Below are 27,359 nucleotides of genomic sequence, written 5' to 3'. Positions count from 1 at the left end.
GATACAGAGTTTATTGAATTAGATTTTTCTATTTACAACTGAGATCACATCTACATACTATTTTGCTAGTCTACATGGGTACATTATTTCTAACGAGTTTAGACTTACAATGAATGGGCTCAATCATACAAAAAAACACACGCACACACTCACACTAATTGTTTTAAAACAGTAGTGCATACATTACACTCCTCCTATAAAGCCAGCTTTGATTAAAAACCGCTAGTTTCAAAGATCAGTCTGATTTTGAAGATGAACCAAGATACACGCTGTATGATTCTAAAATCTATTTTAGCCATTTTGTACAGTTGCTATCTTACTGAACTATAGTATATATTTTTTAAAAGGACACTGATGAGGGGCACCATCTGGTATTAACTTTAACCAGACAGCTGACTGTCTCCCCCTCCCCCCAAAAACCTTTGGCCAAGAGCTCTCCATTGTGAAGACTGAAAGGACCCGGTGATACTTCAGCAGCAGTCCCATTACTGCTTGGAGGTAACAGAAGCAGGCTCATGTCCGCCTTTAATTCTACCACACTACGCAACTCGCAAATGGTTCTGAGATTAGAACATTTACCACCGTACTTAAACACTTACGGACATGGAGAGTCAGCTAGAACAGGGGAAAAGAAACTCACAGGTGGGTAGGTAAGAAGGTGGACACGTGAAGAGCCAAACTGCTCTGTCCGACACCTGTGTACATGTGCTTTAACTAAATGAACTCAGGAGGCCAATAGCAGTGGACCTGCTCAATTCACCTTCCAAAACAGAACAAGACTAAAAAAGCTCAGGTTTGAGTTTTCTACTATGCATAGGTTCCACCGGTGATGAGCAGCTCATAAGCAGGATCTCTACTCCTTCTGCACAATACGATGCAGGCACACAGCATGCCCAGCAGCTGTGGGAAGAAAACAACAATGGAAAAAAAAAAGGCTGAAAACCCTCTTACAGCAAGTGCGTATTTCTTTGTTGGCAATGGAACTGTTTCTAAGTTCAAAGATCTCAAATCATCAAAAAAGCACTAACAGTAACGGAAGCAATTTCAAATGAATACATTATCTTTTTAGGATCTAAGTACCAAGTTTTAGTTTCCCTGCTTCACACCTAAGAACAATTTGTGAAGCCAGCAGAGAATCAAGTCTCTCCTAGTGCCATTCCCATCTCAATCTAGAGCAGTGCTGCATGAAAGAACTTTCTGCAGTGATGCAAACAGTCTATACTGAGCTGTCAAATATGGCAGCCACTAGCCACGTGTGGCTACTGAGCACTTGAAATGTAACTAGCGCAACGAAGGAGTTGCAATTTTTATTTTATTAAAATTAATTTAAATTTAGACATATGTGGCTAGTGGCTACAATACTGAACAGCAAAGGTCTAGGGAGTGGAATGATCAAGACTATGTATGGTGAGCAAATTTAATGGTGGTGGGTTTTTTTGTTTTTTTTTTTTTTTGCGGTACACGGGCCTCTCACTGCTGTGGCCTCTCCCGTTGCGGAGCACAGGCTCCGGATGCGCAGGCTCAGTGGCCATGGTTCATGGGCCCAGCCGCTCTGCGGCATGTGGGATCTTCCCAGACCGGGGCACGAACCCGTGTCCCCTGCATCGGCAGGCGGACTCTCAACCACTACGCCACCAGGGAAGCCCTAATGGTGGTGTTTTTAAGCATCTGGATTTGAGGGAGAGAAACTTGATAACAAACCACAAAGTGAAAAGCCCAATACATGAGTAGCCCAAAAGCCCTATGGGGGAAAACCAATCCTGATACTAAAAAGTATAGTTCAAAGGTTTTTGTTCCACAATTATTTACTATTTTTGAAATCTAGGTTTGGCTCTGTGGTATTATATACATATTACTTTTTAAAGGTCACTTTTCCTTCATCATTTTATTTTAATAAGGCCTAATCCTTCTGTGGTAGCAAACTGGAATAGTAGTGCCATGTTATTTTGGATAAGCGAGAGGATTAAGCTGGATTAAAAAGAAACGATTCTAGGGCTTCCCTGATGGCGCAGTGGTTGAGAGTCCGCCTGTTGATGCAGGGGACGGGGGTTCGTGCCCCGGTCCAGGAAGATCCCACATGCCGCGGAGCGGCTAGGCCCGTGAGCCATGGCCGCTGAGCCTGCGCGCCTGGAGCCTGTGCTCCGCAACGGGAGAGGCCACAACAGTGAGAGACCCGCGTACCGCAAAAAGAAAAAAAAAAAAAAAAACAAAAGAAAGAAACGATTCTAGAATTTTTGACCTGGCTTCTTACAAAATATAAACAGGTACTAAAGAGCTAAATAAATTAATTTGCTGCTCTAACTTTTCATAGACAGTGAAAGGTCTCAGTTATTTGATTTTTAAAAGGCAGGGCCCTCTGTACATATGGGGTCAATCTAATTTCAACAAAGTTTACCTGATCCATAAACAAGACTCTCAAAATCTGAAGTGGAAGATTACTAATGAGACACATGTACAGAGAAAAAGGATGTCCTCAAACTGATTTCTCCCTGATAAAGTCACACTCTCCAATTTCTGCCCTTATTTATTAGCCTCTATTCTACCCATTCAGGATATATACTTGCTGCTTGAATTTAACAGTTTCATTATATCAATATTTGCTGAGTGCTTACTAACGCAAAGCACCTTAAAGACATTTTAAAAGTGGATATTGTTGAAAGTTTACTAAATATCTTAAGCCAATTCTAGACATGTTTAGTATCTAATTCCTAAAGAAATACATTTCCATTCACTGTACAGCAAAACATTCTTAGAACAGCTATAAGATCAAACACAATTATGTTCCCAGGCAATGTTAAATTGAGCAATAAAAATGCTAAGCTCTGAAGTTACTGATTAGCTTGGGGAAAAGATCTCTTCCCATCCCCACTTCCTCACATTTCTTTCAGTTGGCTAACTTCTACCGAAGGAGTCAGCATTCTCAAAATGGGGTCTGAAATAAGTATCCTTTTTTTCCTGACTTTGATTTCACTTAAATCAACTTGCACTGATTTAAAAACAATTAAATAAATTTGATAAAACCCTACTCACGCTTGGAAATGAGTCTGTTTAAGAACATTACATATTACAATTTAAAAAAAAAAAATTAAGCACTACACAATAACTTCTTATAGTGCAAACCTCATCACTAAGTATTACAGGTCCATTTCCAAAGCTTTGCTATACTAAAATCTCATCAATTATTGAAATTTTCCAAAAACAGATTTTAAAATATCACACAAATATTTTAGCTCCAGTGTGATTTCTTGCAATGAAACTTTCCCCTGTAGTAGTCACATCATGAGAACTAATCTACACTTAGTCCAAATATAACACCCAGCAACTGCAAAAAATGATTAGTAAATACATAGACAAGTGGTGATTAAAAAAACTGCCAAGGACTAAAATGCTCTATGATACAATAGGTAGGTGGCATTATGGGGAAGTAGGTATTTTATACAAGGTAATTAGAACTGCACACTGAAAACACTCTTTTCTGAGAAAAATTTAGAAATACCTATCAAAAAGTCATCCATATTCTCTGACCCCTCAATTTCATGACTACAAGTATTTTGCTACAGACTTTGCCCATACATACAGAGGAAATTCACTACTTGCATTTCTGTAATAGCAACACTTCCATAAGTGCCCATTAATGTAGATTAAATTATGAAGTATGTCCAAAAAATGGAATACTATATTGCCACAGTAGCATATTAATTTGTTTTTAAGAAGGTACAAAAGGTTACATATCATACATTATATGTAAACTTTTGTACCTTTTATGATACTTTTGAAATGATAAAATAAAATTTTAGATATGGAGGACAGATTAGTGGTTACCAGGGTATGGGGGAGGGGGCATAGGACAGAGGTGGGTGCAATTATAAGAGTTATCAGGCAGACACTTGTAGTGTTGCAACTGTTCAGTATTTTGACTATGGTGATGGATACAAGAACCAAACAGGTCATAAAGTTGTACAGAATTGAATACACATATAGAAATGAGAAATCTAAAAAAAATCAGTGGATTGTATCAAGGCCAATATCCTGGTTGTGATATGTAATAGTTTTGCAAAATGTTAACCACTAAAGGAAACTGAGCAAAGCATACAGGATTCTGTCTGCATTGTTTCTCAAAACTGGAGGTTGCATACAATTATCTTAAGAAAGAAAGGTAGAAAAATTGCATCCTATCAGCTTCTATTTGCATAAAAAATATTTATGTGCTTGTCTAACCACAAACTACTTCTGGAAGGATACACAGGAAACTGGGAACAGTGGTTGCCTCTGCAAGGGGGGACTCGAGAGCTGGGGTCAAGACTTGAGAGGGAGGCTTACCTCTTACTAAATTTGTATCTTTGAAGAAAATTTTATCAAATGGGTTTTTCAATTAAGAAATTTTCAAGAAGTTAACAATTAAGATTAATTTCCCCAAAATTAAAAAAAAAAATCTTAGCCACTCAAGAATTAGCTTCCCAAGCTTTGGTTTTAAGTTTTTAAGGAAGAATTACTTGAAATACTTTTTTAAAATGACTGTCAGAATCAAGCCACTCAATTTTAACTATCTGGGGGCCCAATCTGAAGTGCTATTCATTTATGTATTTTAACTCATTTTAATGAATTAAAATAGAAGTCAGAAGAGGCAGGAAGGAAATAACAGTCTCAACCTCCTTCACACTTGGCATACAGACCAGAAAAAAGCAACAAGGCCTTGGGAACCAGTTCTCTGTGAAATTTTGCTTTCCATCATTCCATCTTAAGGACATGCCAACGTTGTGAGACTCCAAAGACTGACAATTCCCATTTTCCCCATACTGCCTTTGCAGTGAGCCTTACACACAGCTGAAACTTAAGAGCTTGCCAAATCAAAACCTAGATTTTATTATTATCACCAGACTGTTGAAATATAAAATTTATAGCTGGTCATTTGTTCATTTAAGAGGTTGGCTACTCTCAGGGAAGTGAAATACCTTGCTCATTAAGAAACTAACAGTATAAAGGGTGTAGCAAAATTTTTTAAATCTCATTCTCTTATAGTTTTCAGGTTTTTCTTTCTTGGTAATTTTGGTCCTACCCAAACCTAGACCACTTAACAAGACTAGAACAAGGGTGGGCAGATGTTTCATAAAGGGCAATACAGTAAATATCTTAGGCTTTGTGAACCAAGAGACAAAATTGGTCTCTGTTGCAACTATTCAACTCTGTCACCATAACACAAAAGCAGTCATGGACAATACATAAAATGTGTGGGGCTCACACAAAAAGAGGTGGTGGGCTAGACTGGCCCACAGATGACCAACACTCAAACAAGAGGCTTTTACTGGTAAATTAAGTTTATGGGAAAATTTCTTCTTAAATTCACCTTTATGCCTTAGAACATCAATGAAATGTAGCTTAATAGTTAGTACCACAAATGACACTCAAAATCAAAGGAGACAACGCTTAAATATTTTTGATACTCACAACACTACCAAAAATCAATCAATCTTTCCCATTATTTAAAATTGAATTTTCTGTGATAGCTCTTAGAGCTTCCCCACTTTAGAACCTGAAGAAAAGTGCTAATCATTTTTCAATACTATTACATTGTGTATTCTAACCAGTTTAAGTGTCAATTTGCTGTCAGATTTCATTAACAGAATTTAGGAATTTAATCTTCTGAGAATCTTAATTCTTCAATTTGTAATTGGAGGCAGAGTACACATGGAGACGGGGTTCAAGCTTTAGTGATGGTCGTAAGTCATGCTATCCTTGCTCTCCCTCATTTTCATGGCCTTTAAAACCAGGGACTGCAGAATCTCCAAGCATCCTTCTAGCTCTTTCTCTATCAGGATAAGTATAAAAGCATAAAAGCTCCCTGCTCTTTGAGTTGTTTCTGCCTTCATTCAGGTTTTCCACACACATGGCACCAATCTACATCAGATTTTGAATATCAAAAGTTTAAACATTTATAGGTACTCTTAAAAAAAAAGTAGAAAATTCTTTTATTTCAAATGGATGTTTTTCCCTTTAAAACCAGTTTTTCAATTTTCAAAACTACTAGGTTTTGAGGCTGTAAAAGCTCTGAATCCCTGACTTAGTTTTGCTGAACTGAAAACATCAAAGCTTCATCAGCCATTATTTAAGTCAGGGTGATTTAAGTATAAAATGCACATGAGAAGGCATCTTTAGGAGACTAGTTAGAATATTTATTAGCCCCCATTAAAAAATATTTAATGAAGAAATATCTGACTGGTTAATAAGCTTAACTAGATGAGGGACATAGCTAAAGTGTTGATTTCATCAGTCTTCTATATACATGTTGCACATTTCATGATCAAAAGCACCAAGCATACAGTTCTAAAGTTTTTTTGCTGCATGCTAATACATGCAGCTTTATTACCACACATAAAATCATTAAAAATGCACAGATCAGGATTTCACTTGGGAAAAGAGACCTCCCTCACGTTTCATTATTTTTAGCTAAATGAATGTGTTTACACAAAGAAAATATGAAGTACACTCCTGCTGATAAACAGACTACTGCTATGCTGAGCCAAAAAGAAAATGCTTAGAAGGGCAGAGACCATAGCAAATAGAGCTCGGCTTTTCAATGAATCATTTCAGAGCTCTCTGAATTATCAGCAAAGTAAACATTCACCCTTTTGCCATTTTATAAGGCACTTCCTGTTCAATACACTAGTTTCTGTTCAAATATACAGAGAGCAGACAAGCCAAGCAACTTACATATAAACTAGCAATTATGTTGGTTTTTCTAACAATTAAATGATATCAAAACTTTCTTCAAGTAGACTCTCTAGACCTGAAGCATGTTTCAAGAACATACTAAAAGAACACTAAAGAACACTCTGAGAACTAGATCTGATGCAAAGGATTTTCAAATAGTTGTAATATCCTCTAACAGAATCCCTAAGATATAATGTATATACCCAAGAAACTAGGAATGTAGATTATACTGGGCAGAAAAATAGCCATCTTTCTTACTTGTTTTTTATGTGGGTATGAGGGATAAAGGATGTGTATGGGGTTTTTGATAAAGTGACAGGTAATTAAAACAATTACCAGCTACTTTGTACAAGCTCTTATTAAGGGGGAAAAAGACTGTTTTCACTGGTAGGAGCTGGGACAAGTCCCCTCAGCTACCAGAAAGACATGGTACATTTCCAAATATGCCAAGTGGTATAACAGACTTCTTGATGACAGTCCTTCTAAAAAAACTAAGTCCACAAATACAAGGGAGGTTAGAATCTCAGTTTTTAATTAAAGGTCTTTCCTGTAAAGTGATAAAATTGCTCCCGTTACTGTAAGAGACTAGTGTAGTACCACTAGTCTTGAATTATGTATATGAACATATAAAACCCTTGATGACAGAAAAGCAAGAAATGGAAGGAGAAGTTTTAAAAAGATTAAAATAGAACTTTCCACTTCCAAGCTGAAATACAGCAGTTTGATTTTTTTTTAATTCTGTGAAGTTCTACTGAAGTACCTCCCAAGAATACATTATGACAACAGTTTGTATTTTGAACAGGTCACTCACTAATCAAGTCAAGAAAATAAGATAAGGAGCCCCCTCACACATGGTTCCCCCATCCAGATCTCTGGTTTCTGGGACCATTCTGGGTCTAAGTCTAGAAACAGGAAATGGAAGATGCTGGAAACTGGTGTCTGGTACCTCAATCACTTCCAAGTTATCTATATACACAAAGATTAACTGTACTTAGTGATTAAAACCATTCAGGGTTGCCATCAGAGAATCAGTACACTCTGAAAACTCCTTGGCTAGCTGTGCTTACCTGAATAGCTGCAAATGCCAGTGCTGCCCAGATAACATGCATCATGATTTCTTGTAGCTTCTTCACAACTAGAGCTTCACACCCCTAAAACACCCAAAGTCATCCTCATTAGTCTTTTTAAAAAGTGAAAGCTGCAAGGTCACATATTACTACTCACTGGCAGAAATGGAAATGACAGAAACTAAAAGAGGGAAAAAAGATAATGCATTTGAAAATAATTTATATTAAAATTAAATGGCATTAAAGACAAGTAAAAGAAGGTAGAAAAGAAGTTCCAGGTAGAGATAATTCACCAAGAAAAAAAGCTACCAGGTTAGATTCAAGTGTTGGCCAAGAAACTGAACTTACCTCGGCATAGAGGTCAGAGGGGTGGGCCAGACTGCCATTACAGCTGCTGGCGGTCTCTCTACAACAGCTAAGAGGGACACTCTGGTTTTTGGTTTCTTTGAACCAGTCTGTATTTTCCCAGTCTGAATAGTTGTGAATTCCACAACAATGCAGCTAACAGAGAAGAGAACAGAGATATTACTTGTCACAGAACACATACCCCTGTGCCGAACTTTAGAGTTCCATGCACTGAAGAGCTTTAAGCTACTTTTAGACCAGTGATGTCCAACAGAACTTTCTGCAGTGATAGAAATGTTCTGTGTCTGTATGCTCAGTATGGTAGCACCCAGCCACGTGGGGCTATTGAGCAATTAAAATGTGGCTAGTGTGACTAAGGAACTGAATTTTTAATTTTAATTTAAATAGCCACATGTAATTAATTAGTGGCTCTAGAACCTCCATTCGAGAAATCATATTGTCCACAAGAGGTAGTTTACAGCTAAGAAAAATCTTTACACTTTGCCTGTTAAACATCTAATCCTGAGTTAAATATTATTTCCAATGACAAAGTATTTAAAATATTTTGTCTGAAATGTCTGGGACTTACTTTAAGTTAATCTAGCAAACGATATGTGGGAGTAATAGATGAAACAAGATTGACAAAAAGCTGACAATTTTGAGGTGGGTTTATGGATACAAAGATCTACTGTACGATTCTCTCTACCTTCAGGTATGTTTCAAATTGTCTACAATAATTTTTTTTTAATGGTTTTGTCTGTTATCCTTTCTGGTCTTGCTTTCTCAAGGTATATGAAGACTTCTCACCTCCTCTGAAGTCCATCTGGATGCTGAACTTTCCTGTGACATGTACCTCTCTTCCATTATCACCTCCTCGTTAGCTAATTATTTTTAAGGGAAAATCAGATGCTTCTTATCTGGCTGTGACTAGGTAATGGTGGGAAAAAAAACTTTCCAAGGGTGAAGGTAAGATGATCGGACTTGGACTTCGCTGGTGGCGCAGTGGTTAAGAATCCGCTTGCCAATGCAGGGGACATGGGTTCGAGCCCTGGTCCAGGAAGATCCCACATGCCGTGGAGCAACTAAGCCTGTGCACCACAACTACTGAGCCTGCGCTCTAAAGCCTGTGAGCCACAACTACTGAGCCTGTGAGCCACAACTACTGAGCCCACGTGCCACGACTACTGAAGCCCGAGTGCCTAGAGCCCATGCTCCACAATAAGAGAAGCCACCTCAATGAGAAGCCGTGCTCCTCAAGGAAGAGTAGCCCCTGCTTGCTGCAACTAGAGAAAGCCCATGCACAGCAACAAAGACCCAAGGCAGGCAAAAAATAAACAAATTTATATTTTAAAAAAATAGCATTGATCATTTAGTTTAACAACTCATGTGTAGCTGCATTTGAAAAAAAAAGGTTATTGGACTCATCACGAAGCTAACCACAGCTGTAAATGTATACTGCTAATTTACATAGTAACAGAGTCAAGTTTAATGTTTGCTCAACAGTGATTGGTCCTCAAAAACAAATTAGCCTCAGAAGAACTCACCTGTCTCTGTACATAATCAATAGCCCGGCTAGCAGCATCAGGGTTGGTTCCATTGTAGGTCTTATATACTTTCTGAATGCTGCGATCAACCTCATTTTCCACCTGAATTAAAACAAAGAATTCAGTCCCTCAAAAATACTGATAAAAGTAACATTAGTCAAGGCTCCAGCTAAAATGCCCTAATGGCATGTGTGCAAAGTGGCAAGATATTTCCATGAATTTCTTGTAAGAAAAAAGTTTTCTCCCTTCCTGCCTCCATGTAGATTCAGGTAAAACTTCAGACATATTATATCACACAGATTAAAAGCAATCACAGAGAAGATTGTGTGCAAGATGGCAGGCTACCAATTTGTTCAAGAGGGAGAAAGCAGTTGAGCCTTGAGATAGGTGTCCTAACTTATAAACAGACCACCTTCTTTTTCAAATAAGTTTTCAGTGGGTTCTCAGAAGACCTACTCATTTTCCTTTCCTAAAGGAGGTAAAAATTAAACAACTTAAAAAGCCCCCACAAGATACTTTTGGGACAAATACCAACATTATTTCCATTTTACTTATTTAACGTTTAATTAGACTTGGGCAAATATGTAAAAGTAATCAGCAGGTTAAAAAAAAAATCAGTCCTTAAAAGTGGCACCTTATGAAGAGCTGCAGTTCAATGTATGTGAATGAGAAGACAGGAAATAAACTCTCCATAATGTATTGCCAAGTGGCAACTAAAGTGTCATTTAATAAAGTTTGCTTGTACCAGATTCTCCTTACCCTTCTAAGATGATTAGACCTATTTGGTAATTTTATCAGTGATGTAGTAAGACTATAAAATTGATAACGAGATCATAGGTAGGGGGCATAATCCACTGCATTCTTTTTTTGGCATAGCTCTCTGGTACCTTATGTAGCAATCGTTGAATATTAAATTGGCATATCATGCTTTTGACTCAAAATCATAAGAGAATAACCCTACTATGAGAATAACCCTACTATGCCTTTATAACAGCTCTATAGTTACCCCCAAATTAATTTAAAGCAGCCTGTTTAGCCTTAAATGGTACTGTAGATGGAAAGCAAAAGCAGGAAAAATAGAAAGGAAAGGGGAAAGAAAAGAAGAATGACCAGAAAAGAGGAAAGAGGGGCAAGAAGGCAGTAGCTGGCAACAGTTGCCTTAGTGTTTGAGTTGGTAGGACCCCTTTTTCCTCAGGAACAAATTGCAGGATTACAACTCCCAATCACCTTTTTCTATGTCCAGAACCAACGCATTTTTTTTTAAAAGAGGCAATGGAAAATGAAACCCTCAGTTTAGTTCTTCTAAACAGAAATCTGGGAATCTATATAGGGAATCTATAGGCTGAGGAAATTTGAACAAAGTTCTCAGCTGACCAACTATTCATTTGCAGATCATCCTACGGTCATTTAAAGAAAACTACCTACAAACTAGGACAGTAGTAGAATTAACACTTTGCTATATTAAATGAGACTAGAAGTCCTGACATATAATTTCTAATTATCCTTTCATTTTCAAAGCAGTGGCTAAAGTGAAGTCAGGCAAAAGAAAATGTTTACTCTCAAAATGAGTTTGTTCTATTTCACTTGAAACACTTAAGCCACCTTTTAAAACATACATTCCAGTAGACAACATACCTTTGCTCTGTAAACATATCCCAAAACCACTACAACAACTTCTGTGACAAAAACCAAGAGTAGGATGATGACAAACTGTAAGGAAAATGTAAGGAAACATTGTCAAAAATTAAATACAAATGAAAAAATAACTCTAAATACTCTCTTGATAAAAAGCAATTATCTGAGATAACTGCTGGAAGTTTAAGACAAGTGCTAATTCTGTTCCAATTATAAAGAGAGTCAAATAGGAAATGGAGTTTCATGCTCAATTAAAGCAAGTAACACAAATGAATATTCCCACATACTATGACGACACATGCGATCAGTGAAGAGCTAACTTACCGTGGCAAGTCCACAGCGGCTTTCCCGGATTGTGGCACAGCAGCCAATTAACCCAATAATGAAGAGCAGGGCTCCTACAGCTATGATCACCACAGCAGGGATGAGAGTGTACACATCTTCAAAGAAGTGGTCATAGTCGTCATAAGTGATGAAGACATAGGCTCCCACATAGCATAAAATGCCAGCTGCTCCCTGTAGAAAACAAGGTCAGAGCGCTGGTAAAATTCTCCAACCCCTGCTGGTAAAAATCCCCACTATTTCTTAGCATGTTATAACTCAATGAGATTTTCCACCACTTTTAAATCTTTGTAGACGTTTTTTCTGTGAAGCTGAAAATTATTCACTAGTAAGAGCATTTCGTTACTAAAGTTGTAAAGTTTTCCAAGCTCCATCTACTTTTCAATAACTGCTGGTTCATCTAGGACCAAGAAACCATGAATCCAGTAAGTAAGACTGATGACAAGAATGAAAACACACACACATCCCAAAGCGCTTCTGTAGCTCAATTACATGTCCAATGAGGGTCAGTGTGGAGGTGGGGACTGCCCCCAGCAAATGGGGAAATCGGGTACAAGTGGCAAAGGCAGGATTTGAACCCAGGCGATCTGACTCCAGAATCTGCATTTATAATCTCCATCTAATGACTTGGGGAAAGAAAATACAATAGCAACTAATAACCATGATACCCATATCTAAAACATTTGCTGTCCTAGTTGAGACTATGAAATTTACCATTTTCATAGCTAGAGGGCTACGTTACTAAAGAACTGTACAAACCCTTTAGGTCTATTTATTCTTTAGAATCGTGTTTCTCAAACTACACGAATAGGAATCACCTGAAGATCTTATTAAACTGCAGACTGATTCAGTAGGTCTGGGGGTGGGGCCTGAGATTCTGCATTTCCAACAAGCTCCCAGGTGATGCTGATGCTGCTGATTCTTGAACTACACTTTGAGTAACAAGGTTTTAGAGCACCTAAAGGCAAACAATGCAGAAAGTCATGGAACAGCTGCTGCTCCAGACACAATGCTCCAGTTACAGAGTTTTACGTACATTTTCCTTTTATCATTGTCAATTTTGCTATCATTGTGTACCAGCACAATACTGACAGCCCAATGCTGCTTGCTTTTATGTGAATGAGCAAATACAGTGTGAGGTTAAGTGTTAAAACATTTGGTTTAATGAATTATCATTTACAGAGCACTTTGAGACATTCACGTAAAAAGAATTATTTCACCATTCTTCAAAATTTTAACACATAAATCATTAATCTTCAAACTAGAAAAGGGCCTCCACAATGATACTGGAAATATCGTTAACTCCTCTCAACCTGGAAACTCAGTTTATTTCTTTTTTTTTTTAATAAGTTTATTTATTTATTTTTGGCTGCGTTGGGTCTTCGTTGCTGTGCACGGGCTTTCCTCTAGCTGCAGCGAGCAGGGGGCCACTCTTCGTTGCGGCGCACAGTCTCATCGCGGTGGCTTCTCTTGTTGCGGAGCACCAGTCCCAGGCACGCGGGCTCAGTAGTTGTGGCGCGGGCTCCAGAGCACAGGCTCAGCAGCTGTGGCGCTCAGGCTTAGCTGCTCCGCGGCATGTGGGATCCCCCCGGACCAGGGCTCGAACCCGTGACCCCCGCATCGGCAGGCGGACTCTCAACCACTGTGCCACGGGGGAAGCCCTCAGTTTATTTCTTGAGTCTGTGGGACCCTGTAAGCTTGGGCATCATCAGTATATTTTCATATACCAGGCCAATAGAATCATTCAGATCTGGAAGAAAAAGACCCCATTTATGGAGAGTTGAGAAAGTAAGCTGATTTTTTAAAAAAATAATAATGAACTTTTAAAAAGAGAAGACAAGACTAGAGTAATGGAGGCAATTTTAAAAACCATAATCTTTTTTTTAAAGCTTTTTTAAAATTTTTATTTATTTTATTTTATTTATTTTTGGCTGTGTTGGGTCTTTGTTGCTGAGCGCGGGCTTTCTCTGGTTGCAGCGAGCGGGGGCTCCTCTTCGTTGCGGTGCACAGGCTTCTCATTGCGGCGGCTTCTCTTGTCGCGGAGCACGGGCTCTAGGTGCGTGGGCTTCAGTAGTTGCGGCTCGCGGGCTCAGTGGTTGTGGCTTGCAGGCTCTAGAGCGCAGGCTCAGTAGTTGTGGCGCACGGGCTTAGCTGCTCCACGGCACGTGGGATCTTCCCAGACCAGGGCTCGAACCCGTGTCCCCTGCATTGGCAGATGGATTCTTAACCACTGCGCCACCAGGGAAGTCCAAAAAACCATATTCTTTTAAAACTCTCCTCTGGCTTTCAAGAGGCCCCACTGCTGGCTTTCTTCCTATTTCTCTCACTGCTTGCTCTCTCATTCTCTTCATGGACTCTTCTTTACCAGACAAATGTTAGTGATCTCCAGGGTTCTACCTTCAGTCCTATGTAAATAGTTTTCATTTTGTAGGCTCTCCTTGGGCTATATTAGCCATGGCTTCACCAGCCACTGCAGCTCTCTACCTAAGCCATCATCTCAGGACTACACATCCCCATCTGGAAGCCCCACAGACACCTTGCCCTCAACTTACCTCAAAACTTACCTCAAACCCTCTCTGCCTTCCTGCCCACTCCATTAAACCTTCCCTCATATTCTGTATTTCAGAGCAAATGGCACCAGACAGGTTTTTTTTTCTAGTCAAATGCCTGAGAGTTACTCTATTTTCTTTCTTTGTCTTACCTCTACATCCCATCAATCACCAAACTCCTTCAGATTTACTTTCAAAACACTACCTGAATACCGTAACTTCTCTTCAACCCTCTGCAGTGCTTCTGTCTTAATGTGGGCCTTACCATTGTTCACCCTAAACCTTACTTCCTGACCCTCCCTGTCCCTTAATAATATGTTCTTTATATGATCAGTTATTTTTGTTAAAAATATAAAACAGATCAAGGCATTAGCATGTTTAAAATCAAGATGAGGCAAATAAGGCCCCTGATAAACTAAGCTGTTCCTCCCTGCTTTTCAGGCTCAGACTCCATTACCTCTCATGTACCCTGAACAACAGAAAGCTGTTATTTCCAAATGTACCACATATCCTCTTACTTCTTTACCTCTACTATTCTCTTTGGAATGCCCTCTCTTCATCTGCCTGGGAACTCCTTGTCACCCATTAAAATGCAGTTTAAATATCACCTCTTCCTTTTGGAAGCCATTCTCGACCATTTCAGGTTGGATTAGGTGCACTTGGTCACATACCACCCCCTACACAGCTCTAACAGAGCATTTATTACAACAGTTGCAATTATAACTATATATGTCTCAGCATGCCATTAGGGCACAAACTTTGCCTGTCAGTCTTTCAGCCCTGTACCACCATCCAGCACCTAGAACGGTGCCTGGCACATAGAAGGTATTCGTCAAAATTCATTGAGTACGCTTCATTTCATCCAGTCCCTTGAAATGGTCCTCCTATCTCAATCATAAAGCTTTGGTTTGAATTTGCTTTGTTTCTCTTCAGTCTAATGCTTATAGTTTTTAGTCCACCATTCAAACAAGATTTGGCAACTTAATCCAGCTTACTGAATTCCTGATGGCCATGACATCTGGAATACATTAGTTTATAAATGCTTCACCTACAGCAACTGTACCTGTTCAAAGGCCCACAGTTCACTGACATACTTACTTTGGTGACATATTATTATAGGATGATGGAAGGCATAGGAGAGGGGAGAGAGGAGAAACAGCTTAATAGTCTGGGTGCATTAACTACCGAAGTACATGGAATACTTAACACTCTTACCAAACATTACTTTTTATTGACTACATATATGTGATATACAAACACACACATGTATACACACACACATTTTGTTACAGTAAATACTTTTAGTCCCCAAACAGAATTAGAAGAATACTAAATATGAAGCCATCAAATACTGTCCAGTTTGTCTTCACTAGTCATCTCTCTATCCTTTGGACTCTTAGCTTTTCTTACTCTAATAGGCAATCTTCATTTCTTAAATGGCTTAAATTAAAATGAATTCCATCTTTGAGCTGCTAGTAAATGAAATTTAAGACCACATAAATTTGAATAGGGCTTCCCTGGTGGCGCAGTGGTTGAGAGTCCGCCTGCCGATGTGAGGGACATGGGTTCGTGCCCCAGTCTGGGAAGATCCCACATGCCGCGGAGCGGCTAGGCCCGTGAGCCATGGCCGCTAAGCCTGCGCGTCCGGAGCCTGTGCTCTGCAATGGGAGAGGCCACGACAGTGAGAGGCCCGCATACCACACACACACACAAAAAAAAAAAATTGAATAAAAACAGGATAAAACTGGAAGATATATGTACTCAACAATTAATCTGAAGCATGGGAAAGTGAAGAACCATCTGCATTTTAAACATGAAATGATGAGTTTTCAACCTAAAGAGATCCCTATAAGGCTCACACTTGGTGCTGCCTGGGTGTGGGCCAAGTGAAATGCTTCCAGTGCAGCCATCCTCCACCCATACAGATAACGAATGCAATGGAAGGCTAGGAGGAAATGCCATTTGTAAAGCCGCCTGTTCTTTTCTAATAGACTTGAAGGCAGTTTCTTTTCCCAGGCTGCAAACTAGTCAACATCCAAATCACACAGCAGAGTTGAAAACATAACGCTTCTGTTTTGACAACATACAGTGGGAAGCAACTTAGCAGTTGCACACACCAAAGCAGAAACTGCACTGATTGCTGATATGAAACTATATAAATCAAATTACTGACAGAGAATGTCTCCTAAATTGAAGGTAACTTCAAAAATTTCTTCTTTTAACAACATGTATATATAGTGCTTAATGTAAGTTGTATAGTAAACAATTTATGAAATGACATCAGTTACTCTGAAAATATAGAGAAGGTGTCCCTAAAACAGCTGAAGACATAAAAACAGCAATAAACAACTGCTTTAATGACATCCAACCATCAGTATGAAAAACATAGGTAGAGCTTATATGGTAAACGGAAAAAGGTTATAAGTAATTCCTAACTAGGGACTTTGTAGTCATGCAGATTTTTGATATAGGAGTTGTGGCTATTAGAAAGCCTACAAGGTAAGCAGGGTTAAATCCTTCTGAAGGGTAATGCTGGGATTGAGATGTATCAAAGGATCTGGGCTTTGCCAACAAACCAGCTGCAGGGGGGGAAGAGGAGGTGCAGCAGAAGAGGGAATGAAATGTAGAACTTGGAAACAGCTGAACTGCATTAGTCATCGCTGAGAAAATCTGAGCCTATAAGGAGGATTTGTGCCAGGACAGTATACTAAAAATACTCATCCTTTTTACAAATAAGTGAAGGGAAATTTAACGGAAAGGCTGAGAGCTGAAACTATAGAAAAAAGAATTTTTTGAAAACCATTCTTCTTTACCTTTTAATAAACTCATGTTCTAAATTAAGTCACAAAATTTTAAAACTTTAGGAAAGCCAGTGCTTTTGCACAACCCCAAGCTGTTCCTCCAGAAATAAAGCTACCTGTCAGAAAACTTTAGAAGTATGAGTTCCAGAAGTATGACACTTCACTTTATCCTTTTACCCTTCCACTACATATTCAATACATACAAATGTGAAGCCCCTTTAAAATTAGAAATTTCAATGTTATATAAGATTGATTTTTCTACAGTTTAGAAACCAGTGTTTTGGTTTTACAAACTAATTGTTTTGTTTTTGTACTTTTGAAATCCTCTGTGAAAGACGATGACATGCTAAAATCCACAAAACTCCTAAATTCTTTACTTTTCTAAGGAAGAAGGAATATGAAATGAAAGGGAGCACATCAACCACAGTGATACTTGCCACTGGAATCAGGGAACATTAAAAACAAAACAGCCTTGTTACAAGCCAGGAGGTAAAACACCTCTGCTGTGAAAAGTGCATCTATATGGAAATTTAGAAATGTGAAGGTGCATCCCACATCCCACAGAGCATATGGGTGAAGATAAAGCAAAGAAGAACAGGAGTGATTTTCTTGCAGTGGTATACAGTAGTCATGGATTCATTTGTAGAAGGGAAAGAATCAGGACAGTGTAAAGATGAGGGGACCATCTGAAGTCATTCAGCTAAAAAGCACAGTGTCTCACAAATTCTTGTTGCCTGCAAGAACTACTCCTTCAGTGTGATTTTTGCCTCCAACAATCAATTGGTAAAGCAGAAGCGACTGGAATGTTGGAAGAAAGAGTAGAAAGACCTGGCAAAAACCACCATGTATTCTAGACTTCATAAGAATGCAGATTTCAAAAAGTAAAGAGGGGAAAAACAGCAGCAGAAATCCATCTTATGTACCTATCTTTTAACATTTAATTCAGAGTCTCCTGTACGGTCATATTAGTTTTTCATGTACCTCGCTTCTCTCCTACAAAGAACCCATTGGTAATTCTATGCAGTGCATTTCTGAAAGCTTTTCCAAACTCCATCCCTCCTTGTGCCATTAGTAGTGTCTTAAAATCACCTCAAATCTTTCAGCATTCTACTTACCATAATATTCTCTAGTCAAACCTATTTGTTTCAATTCTGACTTACTCTGACGAAATACTTCATATCATTAAATATAATTACTCTTACCAAGTCCAATGCCTACATATTTCATTTACTCTCTTATCACTCAAGAAAAAAAACTATCCCAAAGATTTCAATTCCGGGCTTCCCTGGTGGCGCAGTGGTTGAAAGTCCGCCGCCGATGCAGGGGACATGGGTTCGTGCCCCGGTCCGGGAAGATCCCACGTGCCGCAGAGCGGCTAGGCCCGTGAGCCATGGCCGCTGAGCCTGCGCATCCGGAGCCTGTGCTCCGCAGCGGGAGAGGCCACAACAGTGAGAGGCCCGTGTACCGCAAAAAAAAAAAAAAAAAAAAAAAAAAGATTTCAAATCCTCTTTCAGAAATTAAAGCTACTCTAACCAAGAATTTCTGAAGCTATTAAAATATATCATTTTCAACCTAACAAATTGGTCAATAATAAAGGCAAGCAGTATTCAAAGATATGTAAGGGTACAGAGAGAAGAGCCCACAGAAGTACAGAATAATATAGAATAATCTTTCTGGAGAGCTATCTGGCAACACATTATTAGCCTCAGCATTTATACTTTTGTACCTACTAACTGCACTTCTAGGAGTCTATTCTTAAGAAAATAAGTCAGATGAAAACAAAGATTTGTATAAGGTATGTTCATCAAAATGTTATAATATTATAACAAAATTATAATAGCGAAAACAAAAGAAAAAACCCTAGCATCCAGAGGTATATTTGCATTATAGCCCTTAAATATGTTAAAGCATAATTTACTAATATGTTTGTGGTGTGTTAGGGGAAAAATACACTTACATGCAGACATTAAAAAAAAAGGAAAAAAAACACCAAAATGTTAATACTGGTTGTCTCTGAGTGGTGGAATTATGGTAACGTTAGTTTAAAATACTTTTTAGTGTCTTCTTTAAAGAGCAAATATATTATTTGCATAATCATAAAAGTAAATATTTAAAATTATATCTGAAATTGAGACTTTGTTGTTCTTTCACAAACGAATTCTTAGATCTCTCCTTAACCACCAACATAAAACAGGTATCTCTTCAATCCCAAATATTTTAGGCACTTCTGCCAATCTTCCCTGTTTATCACTTTTCTTGGGTCTGCCTGGCTTTGACTCATCTTTAGATGTTTTCTGACTATCTAACACAATTCTGATCCTTTCAGTACACATCCTTTTTTTCCCCCCATAAATGTTACCTATTAAGGAGACAAGTAAAAAACAAACAAACAAACAAACCCTACTTGGAGGGGTAAAATTTTGACAGTAAGCCACTTCTGCCATCATTATCAATATCACCATCATTATTGCCATTATTCTTAAAGAAAAAGTATTTTAATCCTTTAAACCAATATTACTCCGATGACATTCCAAAGGTCATGTTCCTCAATTTTGTCCTATTTTCACTGTTTCTGTATTTGGTTTTTTATAATCACTGTTCATCTAGCTTAACAAAGTTGTTCTATTTAATCCAATTTATATCCACGAGTTGAAAGACCCCAAATGTTCAGGTTGCAATGAAACTGGAGATCCGCAACTGCCACAGCCAAATTATTTTAACAGCATGGAAATTAAATATTTTCAGATTGCAGGGCTCCAGGGGTCATCTGAGAAGCACGTAATTTAAACATGCATTTTTCTTTGAGACCCTCTGTCCTCACACCCTACTCTAACTGTAAAAAGAGTCAGTTATTACTACTGGAGCCTGAGGTCCTTAAGCTCTATAATAGTAGAGTTTGTCCTTGCTTGGGTTATGTGTTTAATCAGTAGCAGCAACAATGTAAAATAAGTATGTCAGCATTTACTATAGATTCCCTTTTAGTAAATCAAGAACAAATACATCAATGCAAATAATTGTTCTCATCTACTGACTCTACAAAACTATTAAGGAGGGGGAAGGAGGAAAGAGATGATATTTTTAAAGGAAGACTTGAGACTCTCTGTGAGTATAAGGGGAAGGAGGAGGGGGAGGAGCAGCTAGAAATTAAATTCAATAGACTATTAAATGGTTTTGCCTGTCTGACCCCTCTTCCTATAAGCTGTCAGAGAGCAGGAACTGTACCTTTTTGCATTTCTCAGAAACATGTAAAGCACAGATATTCAACAAATATTTACTAAGTGAATGATTCTTAGAATATACTTGTTTGATGCAAGTATAAATTTTAAGAAAATAAAATTTCTGCAAAAATCCTAAGCTAAGTTGGATCTTATAGAATAAAATTCATTAAAATATTTCAAAGCATGATAAATATCCTAAAGAGCTACTAAACAACCTCTTCCTTAAACTGCCAACTAAAGAGAGCTTTCCTGACTAAGTTCCCCATGCGATGCGCTCTTCCAGTTAATGATTACTCAGAGCCACAAACAAGGCTCTTGGTATGGTGGACAGCTGACTGAGAATGTAGTAAGACTGGAAACATTCATTTTCCTAACTGTCAAAGTTAAGAAACAGGTCTCCTAAAATACACCATAACTTGCTTTTCTTCTAGTGAATTGAAAAATAACTATGAAAAAAGAAATCTGTTAGCTGGAGGTGTGTTCCAATGACATATTCTTTGTCAGAGCAGTCATTCATGATGATAGGAATACAGGAGGTGGAGAAACAAATTCCAGGATGTTTGATAAAGGTTCCGGTTTAAAAGTATCATATTCTCAACTCAAATGTGCAAGATGTGCTAGAAAAGACAAAATATGTATATGGAGATTTGTGAAGAAGTCTTCCTTGAAATATTTCATTATAAATTTTTATCTTTTAAACAAAAGCATGAAAGTATAGTTAAGCTTTCTTTTGGTAATTTGAACACACCAAGTATATTCTTGCCTTAGAGCCTGTAGGCTGTTCCTTGTCTTAAATGTCCCCCATCTCCTCCAAATCACCCCAAAATCTGTTCCTTCATATTCCAGATTAAATTTCACCTCCTTGGAGAAGACTTCTTTGCCAACCTAAAGCAGCCACCCAATCACTCTATCACATCACCCTGTTCTAAGTCTCTGCATAACACATCACTATCTGATATTTTCCTTGCTTATTTTTTCTTTTTTTTTTTTTGCGGTACACGGGCCTCTCACTATTGTGGCCTCTCCCGTTGCAGAGCACAGGTTCCGGATGTGCAGGCTCAACGGCCATGGCTCACGGGCCCAGCCACTCCGCGGCATGTGGGATCTTCCCGGACCGGGGCACAAACCCGTGTCCCCTGCATCGGCAGGCGGACTCTCAACCACTGCGCCACCAGGGAAGCCCTCCTTGCTTATTTTTAATTGCCTTGCTCCACCAAAAAAAAAAGTTCTGTAAGAACAGAGATATTCATTTTTCCACCATTCTATCAGTAATATAAGCACAAAGTAGGTATTTAAACATTTGTGTTGTATTTGTTTAACAAAGCAATTTTCCTTAATTATATGTATTCACAGAGGAAAGAGTAATATGAAACTTTTTTAAGATAAGGTAAATTTTAATGCTTATATAAGGCTTTTAAATATGATTTGTATGTAAAGGGTATTTCATATGAGTGAACGATGATTAGTGAAGGTGCCACATTCCAAAGTTGTTTCCAAAAGCATTTAAAAGGTGTTTAACCTTGTGGTATTTCCCACTCCACAGTTGTGTTAGTGTTACTATGGCCTTTCATACTGATGAAAAACAACACCCTAAGCAGATGTGCCAGACTATAAATTCTGCAAGCATGGACAAAGCTTTCTCTTGTAGTCCCTATAATGCCTAAGACACATATGAGCAAAATAAATACTAGCCAATTGGTTTTTCTCACAGGGTAGAAAAAGTAAAAGTAATTTGTATAACATGGGTCTTCATTAAGTACTCAATTAACTTGCCAGAATAAAAACCTGAAATTATAAAGTACTGATTTAAACTTGTTTTAGATGAGGCCTCCTGGGTCAGATCAAATGACCCACTGAATTAAGACCCTTGTCTGACCTTGGTGCAAAAGTGCAGTTTAGAGAAGAGGTTAATGACTGTTCCAATAGCCTTCAAAATTTAGTCATGTAACTCAAACACTCCTGTCTTCCAAAAATTATCATGGGTCTAGAACTAATACGCTTACATTTAAAGCTATGCCACTCCATAAAAAACAAAGAGATCCAAGTTGTACATCCCTTCACTAGTCCAAAATTACCTTTCATGCTATAGGCCCTAATATTTTGGAATTTGGTGAGGCACTCTCAATTTCCACTAAGACAACCTTCAGGATTTTAGAACCCACTGTTTCCCCTTTGTCTGAGCCTTTCCATAGTAACTTCCTTAGACTGCACTGTTCAAAATAATCTACACCAAGTCAACATTAACAGTTTTGGCTGTCAGATCATTTAATATCGATCCTAAGTACTTCAAGTACGTATCTAATTGCACATCACAGCTCTTTGAACAAGCTTCCAACGGAACCAGGATATCATGATATAGAGAAGTGTAGTTTAAAGATGTTGACAAAGCAATTAAACTTTAACACTTATCAACAATCAGTCATTACCATCCGATAGTGAAGAGCCAGTGCAACAGAGCCTGGGCAACTTTGCTGAAGTTGCCCAAGGGAACCTAGATAAACTTCAGAGATGCTCTGTGTAGGGAATGCTTATTCTTCCACTTATAGATTAAGGCATTAAAAGGAGGAAGGGGCCACTATATAAGAATATACTTATTAGAACTGAAGAATGCATTAGAAATTCCCAGGAAGAACAGGTTAACATCTGTTTTATGTACTTCCTCATAATGACCTAATTTTTTAAACTGACAAGTTAAATAGTGTAGTTTAAATGCTGGGGCAGGTTCTAAACAAGGTTAAAATCAGTGTTTTAGAGCAAGTGAGTCTAACACAGCCTAAACAGTTCCTTCCCCTTTCCAAATCTTTTGAAATTCCACTTTGCTCTACCACCACCGGCTCTAGAGCACAGGACAACCTGGGTGTGAAGGCTGGCTCTGCCCCACCTTGCGTGTGCCCCTTTAAGTAAACTTTAATGTCCTCATCTGTAAAAGAAGCACGATATTCCCTGCCAGAAGGAGTTGTTATGAGGATACTCCATGTAAAGTGCTTAGCACAGTGCCTGGGTTTTAAAAGCACTCAAATATTAGCTATGATTACCAACATCGTCAGATTCCAACAGTTGGTCCTTAAACTAATACTTTGGCACGAGACATATCTAATATTGTTTCCTCCTTAGTTATGTTGCACTAATCCTGCTGTACGCCACAGTTTTTTTCCCTGCATGTCTGCTTAACTTCCTCATCAGAGCTCACAAATGTTTTATTATCCTACTAACCTAGATAAAGAGTGTTTTTACCACACAGTTTAACTTCAATCTTGGCAAGAAGCCACTATGAAAAGTACAACTGAAGTTCATCATAACCTTCTTCACTAAGTGCCAACAGTACCTATACTTACATAGTTTCCAAAGATTAATGAACCTTTGAATTAACTGCTATTTTAAATGAAAATTTAATTATTTAAAGAAAATGGCTCCTGCATTTCCAATATTTTGTTTCATTAGCAATTCCAGTCCCTGAGCTTGAATAGCCTAGAACTCACCTGACAGTACACAGACTCTTCTCCAAAATCAAACTGTTATGCCCATAAAAATCACAAGGAACTGTAAAGGCTACAAAGTTAAGTCTATACCTAAGAATCTTCTTATCTAATAGTGTTTCTCATCTGGAGAGCCATGGAAACTCTTTTAGCTTTTAAAAAGGCTTGTAAGTCAAACTAAAGTATAAGAAACACTGCTCTAATTGGAAAAGAAGAAATCATGGAAACATCAATGACACGTGGGTGATTCTGAACAGTACTATCGGCCCTACCAGTCAGGATTCTTTCCATCACACCATAAATATCCTGAAAGACTCTATGGCAATACATGTGTGTAGTAAGTGCCTTATTATATGTAATTATCCTTTTATGCTACAGCAGTCAGGATATGAAAAGTTTCCTCCTTTGTTGGGGGAGGGGGGAGTGTGTTGTAAGAAGGAAAGGATTCCTCCTAATTTAGGGTATGTTTGTGGGAAAGAGTTGAATGGGGACATACAAAAGTATGGGAAGTGGGAATGTTCAAGAAGTGTCCTGGGGACTGGGGACAGGGAAGTGTGTCCAGGACAGCAAGTGTTTAAGAACATGGTCAATGGTGAGGAAGGAAAGGTGACTGAGGACTTTAACTGCAATACCAAGAGGAGGTTGAACCTTAATCTACTGCTGAAGCTTTTGGGGTGTGGGCGGGTGTTTATTTTTTAAATGAAATAAAGTGATGTGAGGGAAGAAATGCTTAATAAGATTTATCCGGGTGCAAAGTCCAGATGAACTAGAGGGTGGAGAGACTGACAGGAATAACACAGGTTATTACAAAAGTCCTTGGCGAGATAAGGACCTGAAGTAAGAGGAAGGGGCTATAAACACCCCTTTCTTTGAGGGCGTGTCCAAAAAATGTGTAAGCCACCCTTTATTGAAAGTGAACTAACTCAACGCTTTCAAGATCTTGTGACATCCGAGTCATATTTAACCAAGGTTTATAATCTCAGGCTACCCATCCCCAGGACCAAACAAACAGACTAATTTTCTGGTTACAGGATTATTTGGCTTCTCAAGTTGAAACCGTTCCATTTTCTGGGCTGGTAACCAGTCAACCAGTTCTCCATACACAAAAAGCTCTAAGGCAAAATCCCTCACCCCTGAGTCGGTAGCGTCCCCGCACTACTGCACCGTTTGCTCGCACGCCTCGGGGCTGCCACTAGAGCTGCCAGGGCTCCGGGCCCCGACAAAGAAAGCAGAGCCCGACCCTTTGGGGAATATCCTATTTCGAGCCTGGTGTCCTAAAAGAATCTGCAATGAGAGCTCTCCGTCCAGCAGGCTGCTCCGGGGAGGGGGGAGGCCGGGGGGCCTCTCAGCGCCGGCCCCTGGCACAGAGCTCGTCGGCGGGGGCACCGGGCCCGAGCGTGGAGGCCGCAAGAAGCCCCCGAGGGCTTCCTCTCACCGCCATCTACGCCCGGAGCCTTCGTCCCGGCCAGTGAGGGACCTAACGAAGAGGCCCCCGGGGCCGGCCCGGGCCCCTTCCCCTCGCGCCTCCGCCACAGGGCCCCCTGGCTCCCTCAGCGCCAGCCCCGGCCCAGCCTGGGTCCCCGCTGGGCCCCACAGGCGCTTCAGCCGAGGCCTCCTTCGGGCCGCACCGCCGGCCCCCCGCCCTCTCCCGCCCGCCGGCCACGCTCACCCAGAAGATGAGGTTGAGAAACACCAGCACGGTCTTGGAGGAGGTGATGCCGCACTGGCCCATGGTGCCGGCGGTCGGCTGAGGCCCTGCTCGGCGAGCGGGACGCGCTCACCGAGCGAGGCGTCAATGGCGACGGCGCCTTCCCTGTGGGAACTGCACGGCCTGCGAAGCGTTCACCGCAGCCCCCGGAGCCGTCGCCCACCCCTAGCCCAGCAAGCACCTCGCTCCTCCGCGCAGCCGCCGCAGTCTCCGCCACGCCACCGCGCCACACCCCGGCAACCGAGTCCTGCCCCCGGACAGGCAGCTTCAGCCAATCACTCCCGTGGTTCTACAGCGAAGCCACGCCTCTTAAAGGAGACGAAAGCTCAGTGTCCTTCTTGGCCTCTGGCCGCCCTTGGATGCAGACGGCTCCTTAGGGAAGTTTCAGAGGACCAAACCCAGTCCCCTCCTACTGAGCTGCGTTTACTATGCCAGGCTTACAGGTGATTCAGAGTCTGAAGAACGCTGTCTTTCTACCTAGCCCGTTCTCCCCTAAGGAGGTCGGTCCTGACAAAGTAACACCTAAGCATTGTCTGGGAGAAGTGCAGTAAACATCAACAAATATTTATGGAGAACTTATTGTGCCAAGCGCTAGACTAGCTCTCAGAAGAGTCATTGGAAAGGAGAAAAGGCTGGTGAGGGGGTTGGCCATGAGGAGACATTTTCGTGTAGATGTGTGTTGGGAGCAAGGTAACACATGAAGTCTATTCCTGGGTAGGGCATTTTGGAACAAGACTTAGAAAGATGACAGAAACATCTTTTCACATTGCAGCATTTCACACTCTTCCCCCAATCTTGCATTGATCATAGTAATGAACAGTTATTGAGAGCTTACCCCATGCCAGACTTTTTATGGCCATTTGCTCAGTTAACCTCCATCACAACCTTAGGTGAAGGTATTATGGTTATCAGCTTCATTTTACTGGTGGAGGAATTGAGGCTTAGAAAGATTAACAAACTTACCCAGAGCCACACAGAGACTAGGTGGTCTAGGGCAGAAAACCACATTCTCAGCCACACACGAAACTGCCTGTTTACTGTCTTACCTGCCATTACAACCCTGCACTCCCTCGTCAGTTGGCCCTTAAAGATGCCCATTTGCTCGTCCTTAATCATCTCATTCTCCTGAAATCTCCCTGGCTATCACCTTTCCCAGGTACTCTCACCAATACCTTTTCATCTCAGCCTCCTATTGATTTGTACCAAGCAGCAGCAGCAGCCACTTATTCACTCATTAATAAGCACCACCTCTGTGCCTCACTGTTCTAGGTAGTGGGCATTTCACAGTGAGCAAGACAAATCCTTGCCCCCATGGAGCTCACATTCTGTTAAAGGAGGTAGACCTCAAACAAATAGGCAGGTTAGGTTTATGACATGATATTGAGTAGTGATAGAAAATAATTCAGAGGAAGGGGATAGAGAGTGATGCAGGAAGTCCTCCGAACAGAAGATGTTGGAGGAGAACCAACTAAAGTGAGTGAGCAGGCCATGTGAATATTTAGAGGAAGAATAGCCCAAAGGTGGGAATAGCAAGTACAAGGGCCCTGAGCAGGAACATGACCAGTAGGAAAAAGAACATTAAAAAGCCTGACGTGCAGGAGGTCAGTGGAGAGCAGAGAATGAAGTGAGCAAGGCCAGATCACCAAGGGCCTACTAAGCCATATGCAGCAGAAAGATACTGCAAGACTTTGAGCAGGCCAGTAACAACATCTAAGTTTTGTTTTTTTTTTTTTGGTTGCATTGAGTTTTTGTTGCGGCACGCGGGCTTTCTCCAGTTGTGGCGAGCAGGGGCTACTCTTCATTGCGGTGTGTGGGCTTCTCCTTATGCTGGCTTCTCTTGTCGTGGATCACGGGCTCTAGGATCATGGGCTTCAGTAGTTGTGGCACACGGGCTTCAGTAGTTGTGGCTTGCAGGCTCTAGAGTGCAGGCTCAGTAGTTGTGGCGCAAGGGCTTAGTTGCTCGGCG

At 40.0% G+C, this 27,359-nt stretch overlaps 1 protein-coding gene across 1 annotated transcript; it reads right to left on the bottom strand.

The window, feature by feature from the left end:
• TSPAN3 (tetraspanin 3) lies at nucleotides 1–25,580 on the bottom strand. The gene is made up of 7 exons (XM_082836146.1): nucleotides 25,355–25,580; nucleotides 11,624–11,815; nucleotides 11,300–11,374; nucleotides 9,665–9,766; nucleotides 8,124–8,276; nucleotides 7,776–7,859; nucleotides 1–900 (listed from the first exon to the last, which is right to left on the bottom strand). The coding sequence occupies exons 1-7, from the start codon at nucleotides 25,415–25,417 to the stop codon at nucleotides 808–810; spliced, it is 762 nt and encodes a 253-aa protein (XP_082692272.1). The 5' UTR covers nucleotides 25,418–25,580; the 3' UTR covers nucleotides 1–807.
• Between the last annotated feature and the right edge of the window lie 1,779 nt (nucleotides 25,581–27,359).

The sequence above is a fragment of the Leucopleurus acutus genome (assembly GCF_964270905.1).
Source record: "Leucopleurus acutus genome assembly, chromosome: 1".
In the NCBI taxonomy this organism is placed as follows: domain Eukaryota; kingdom Metazoa; phylum Chordata; class Mammalia; order Artiodactyla; family Delphinidae; genus Leucopleurus; species Leucopleurus acutus.
The sequence above is the reverse complement of the archived record's forward strand: the minus strand, read 5'-3'. Positions and strand labels throughout refer to the sequence as shown.

Coding starts and splice junctions, on each gene's coding strand:
- TSPAN3 (XM_082836146.1), bottom strand. CDS start 25,417: ATGGGCCAGTGCGGCATCACCTCCTCCAAGACCGTGCTGGTGTTTCTC. Junction 11,816..25,354: donor TTCTCAACCTCATCTTCTGG/GTGAGCGTGGCC, acceptor TGTTTTCTACAG/GGAGCAGCTGGCATTTTATG. Junction 7,860..8,123: donor CCTCTGACCTCTATGCCGAG/GTAAGTTCAGTT, acceptor TGGGTGTTTTAG/GGGTGTGAAGCTCTAGTTGT.